Consider the following 4,962-nt stretch of genomic DNA (forward strand, 5'->3'; position numbering starts at 1 on the left):
TATATGTTCTGATTTGTGTACATCCACATTGTTTATGCTTTTCCATAATAGAATACCAAAAGTTTCTTTATGTTTATATTTTTAAATGTAAATCGCGATGTTATATAATCATATACATACAGGATATAAAACTTTTATTTGCAAAGAACAAAACATAATTTAATGCCTAATATTAATTTAGCACATACAAATCAACAACGACATAATAAAGCTATTATACTTGATATTAAGCGTAAGTATCGATATCAATATCATAGCACTATTTATTTTAATGATGTTAACGATTAGTTGTATATACAATATTCAGATTACAATCTTAATAATTATATGTTGGATTTTTAAGATCCGGAATGCCTAATAATCATATCAGAATCGAGTAAACGTAAGAAAGTGGCTGTCTCAATCAAGTATATTCTTTGTCTGATAATATATCATTTTAAATATAGGCGGCATCTCTAACAATATAATTATAAAGAAGCAATGATTAATTAATTTGTAGCGCGATGATATCCCAAATCTTAAAGGAAATTTAATACGTATGTATGTTAATATTTTATGTTGTGCTATATTTCTTAAAAATTATTTTTTCGATTTTTCACCATGAATTCAATACAATGTCTTTTTTTTATAATTTTTGCAATTTGCATTTGATATAATGTACATAAAATAAAAATCATTATTTAAAGGGTTAATTGGCATCTGCACAGTTTTTTCGAGAAATACTGAATCAAAAGGAAGTTCCATTAAATAGGATAAAAATTCGAGTTGGAGTGTATAACAAAGTACACACAATTTACATTATTCAGAAAACGCGCAATATAAATATTGACTATCATTAACCAAATCAATCAATACAATTTTATTACAAGAGTTGTCAATAGAGTACTTTTTTAATTAATTATATGCCAATTATAAAGCTAATTACAGTTCCTTCTATCTAATTTGACTCATTTTATTTGCATTCATTAATTACGATTAGTACTCTAGATGTAATGCAATAATATTGATTTATTGTGATTGGTAATTCGAGCCAATATATGAAAATGATATATTTAATACAAATGCGACTAAAATATGTATGTACGTAAAAATTCGTATCAGTTTGATTGTATGATTACATATACCGTCTTATATCATTTTCCTCCATATAGTGACAATAGATATCTTATTTGTATAGCTGTATCGCGTGTATATAAAATTCTAATATTTTCTGCCTATTTATGAATTTGTTTACAAATATTTTTGTATAGAACATAAATTCTTTTATACAATTTTAAACATATCTAGATAGATTTTGCTGAGAAAACACATCAGTCAAGTAGTACGTAGTATCAACAATACATGTTTTTGAACTATAAACCGATATTAACAAATTTCTTTATGATATATTTCGACATGAATATTTGTATCATCATATTTAAAGCATTCGACATAAAAATTTTTTCACACGTGACATTAAAGTAATGCTTATAATAAATCAGATAGAATTTCTTCTCCTAAAAATATGAAATTTTTCGTATTTAAATAATGTAATAAACTATCGTTTATTACAAGATAGGCATGTGAGAAATGGTAAAGATATTATTAACCTTTACTGATGCTTCAATATTTTATTTAGCGATAACTGAATTGTAATTCAGCTAGAGTGTGTAAAAAAACAGAATAAAAAAGCCTATAAAAATTTATATTTTACAGATGAAATTATTAAATACTGTTTTATAAAATTTCAAAATGGCTAACATCTCCAAAAATACAAGAGATAATTCCATTCGTAAGCAGATATAAAATAAGTCTCTATACTCTCCTCCCTTCTGTTACGTTATTTCCAATATAGAAACGGGCAAAATGAGACAATTCTTGAAGAAACTACTTTCAAATGACATTCGAGACAGATTGAGACAACCCTTTTCATCAGTGAGATCCGCGCAAAGGCTAGAGTCGCTAACTTAATTTAATGACTAGAATAACAACTAATACAATGGCAACTATAAACGCAAGTAACAACAAGATATAAATTTTCCGACGAAATTTACTTTGGTAATTACTTCCTTTCTCCAGTTCCTGCGCTCCAAGCTCGACATTACCGTGTATATTCTCTATATGGTTATCAATTGTATCTATAACAAAAAAAGTCAGCGCACATGTACTTTACAAGATTAGAAAATGTAAGAAAACTTTATATATCTATAACATTATTAGAAAATACCTACCAATAGTATCACCTTGCTGATATACCAGCGCTGCAAGTTCACGCATAATTTGATTCACATCCAAAATATCACCTTCGATACGCTTTATCCTATCCTCTCTCTCCAAGAGTAGCCCGTGTTGAAATTCGAGTGTCCTGTACATGTGACGATATGCATTGATTACACATTGTTCACAATATCTTTTTGACGTTTTTTCACAAGGTGCATTGAATCTGACTTATCATATACTTTCTTATAACGTCTCTATATTAATAATACATATCGCGTAATTAATTAATCTTTTTCATTGAAATTTTAAGTTCAGTCTATCTTTTTTTTTTGTCAGACATGTTATAAAATCCACAAATCCTATCGCTATCTCATTCAGAAAATCTTACAATCTCCATTAGTTGATACAATGACAAATCATGATAGTTTCTATGCTTATTATCCAAAATGCAAAACCATTGCTATTGTTCCAACTAAGCAAATAGGTAAGATTTTCTGCATTATTTATCAGCATACAAATGCTCCATATTGCATGAAGTACAAAAAAATATTATTTTCAAACCTTTGTGTGGCCTTATGCTCTTGTTCCTGTGCTAAAAGTAGGTGCTGTGTCTCTTCAGCATCTTCCCCATCCATTGAATTTTCTATATTAGTCATAGCTAAAATATGTCTCTTCATCTTCTCAGCAATTGACTGCAAAAGAACACTTTCCCATCAACAATGTCAAGTGAAATAAATATTTTGTAATTAAGACTACCTCATAATTAAAATACTTAAATATTTATGTTAAAAACATATGTTTTACGCTTTGCATACCTTTTGCATATCGGAATATCTTTGTAATGCATCTTTAAAGTCTGTCGTGAGTTTTTCTATTTGTAATTTTTGCTGCTTATCTCCACGCCTCATCAACACTGTCAGTCTCGCTATATCCTTGCTTGTCTGTGTGACCACTTGATTAGTGCTTAATTGTGTCACATGTCTAAAAGACACAAATATAATAGTATAAAATTTACATTAGAAACATCCTTACTAAATATTATTTTTGTTAGTACTTACACTTTATCTCGTAGACCTTGATTATCCTTGCTGGTACCAATGTTTTTATAAGATCTTTCCAAAGTCTTCCAACTTGTGTTAATTGTATATATGTTAGTGGTAATATTTTCACTGAGACTATAAAGTTCAGTAGGACTAAATCCTATTTCAGGTACATCCACCCGTTGATCCGTAGACCCATAGTTCTGAGGACGCTGAGCCATTCTAGGAAAGAAAGTTCCATTTAGCTTTTGTATGGAATCTCAGATACATAAACATAACATGGTTTATATATTTCTATTTATCAAATTTATGGAATGTTTTGAAATTTGAATACTGTCTTTGTTTTGCAAAAACAAAAAGCATAAGCTCTACATATAATAAGTCAAATCAATGATATATTAAAATAATACAAAAAGATATAATATGAAATATAAAAATTACATGTATAATTATATAAAATGACACAGCTTAGTAATAATTTGCTGTAATATATCAATGTTCAAAGTAACTTCTCATACACTGCTACATAAATATCTAATCTGTAGAATTGTGTTAATTGTGATATTTAACACACAAAGCAATTAAAAAAAAAAAAATTACCTTGTCAATATTATAAAAAATGGAAAAATTGTTAATGTCTTTATATCAGAGAAATCTGAACGTGTGATATTGCACAAATTTGTTAACGAAAGTTCCGTCTATGCGAGATCACGTAGCAAATCGCTTGGAAACAAACTGGAAAAGCGTGAGAAAATTCTCGAGACGTTGTCGCTCGTTGCTTCTCGCGAATTGCTATTTAAACGCTTACAGATATCGATGGCACGAACGTCACGTCACGGTCGCGAAGCTAAATTTACGAGAGACGCTCGTCGCGCGCGACGAGACACGCGGGCACGAGAGATTTAACGATGAGGAGCTGGCGAGCGCGATCTCTATGAAAAAAAATACCTAGTCTAAGGGGGTTAAATTAGCAAGCAAGGACAAAGGCCTCGGGTTCGACTAACGGCTAATTCGCCGCGGACGATACGTCGCGCCGCGTTCGTTTACTAACCTGAATCCGCGTATCACAAATGTCCTTAAATATACAAGTGTCGACCGTCCCGTGGAATCACATTTAAAAAAAAAAAACGCACGAAAATATCTACCTGCACCCGAGACCCTCGAGAAACTGACAGTTGCCCAAAACGATCTGGCGCACCGGCCGTGTGACAATAGACCCTTTGTACTCCCGTCCGTGAGCGCAGCGAAAAGATCTGCCCACCCGGCGCGACCGACTTCTTTTCTTTCTTTCTTTTCCTCTATCTCTTTTTCTCTATTTCGCGATTACGCACCGACGAAAAAGAAACCCGACACGCGATCCTTTAATCACATCATTCCCGATTTTTCTCGCGATCGGGTCTCCTCCGTTCGATTCGATTTCCGCCCGTGGAAATCACGCGCACCGCGCGAGTCAAGTCGAGGCGGAGACGGGCAACTTCCGGTCCGAAGGACGGGAGAGGAGAAGGGGATCGAGTAACCAAGTAGATTTCTACGTTTCATCTCGGGATCGTCTCGACAATTCGCCGCGGGACGTTCGTTGAACGCGCGCCGATTTCTCACGGCCGGTACTCGTCGCGTGAAGAGGAACGACGAGCATTTCGCACGTAACGACTCGCGTGGTACGGTCTGCTGCGCCGTCCATTGGTATCGTCACCACCGTGATCAAGGGCGACTTCGCGACGAG

At 33.0% G+C, this 4,962-nt stretch overlaps 1 protein-coding gene across 3 annotated transcripts; it reads right to left on the reverse strand.

The window, feature by feature from the left end:
• Positions 1-117: 117 nt before the first annotated feature.
• Syx13 (syntaxin 13) lies at positions 118-4,645 on the reverse strand. Of its 3 annotated transcripts, none has more exons than XM_011642922.3 (6): positions 4,385-4,645; positions 3,258-3,461; positions 3,015-3,180; positions 2,761-2,891; positions 2,211-2,344; positions 118-2,117 (listed from the first exon to the last, which is right to left on the reverse strand). In XM_011642922.3, exons 2-6 carry the CDS (start codon positions 3,458-3,460, stop codon positions 1,942-1,944), a joined length of 810 nt encoding a protein of 269 aa, XP_011641224.1. In that variant the 5' UTR covers position 3,461; positions 4,385-4,645; the 3' UTR covers positions 118-1,941. The 3 variants fall into 3 exon arrangements, with proteins under 3 accessions (XP_011641224.1, XP_011641223.1, XP_011641225.1); XM_011642921.3 differs by having other exon boundaries at positions 4,291-4,637; XM_011642923.3 differs by lacking the exon at positions 4,385-4,645 and adding an exon at positions 3,840-4,212.
• Positions 4,646-4,962: the final 317 nt, after the last annotated feature.

The sequence above is a fragment of the Pogonomyrmex barbatus genome, unplaced genomic scaffold, assembly GCF_055798465.1.
Source record: "Pogonomyrmex barbatus isolate J1 unplaced genomic scaffold, ASM5579846v1 scaffold10, whole genome shotgun sequence".
NCBI lineage: Eukaryota > Metazoa > Arthropoda > Insecta > Hymenoptera > Formicidae > Pogonomyrmex > Pogonomyrmex barbatus.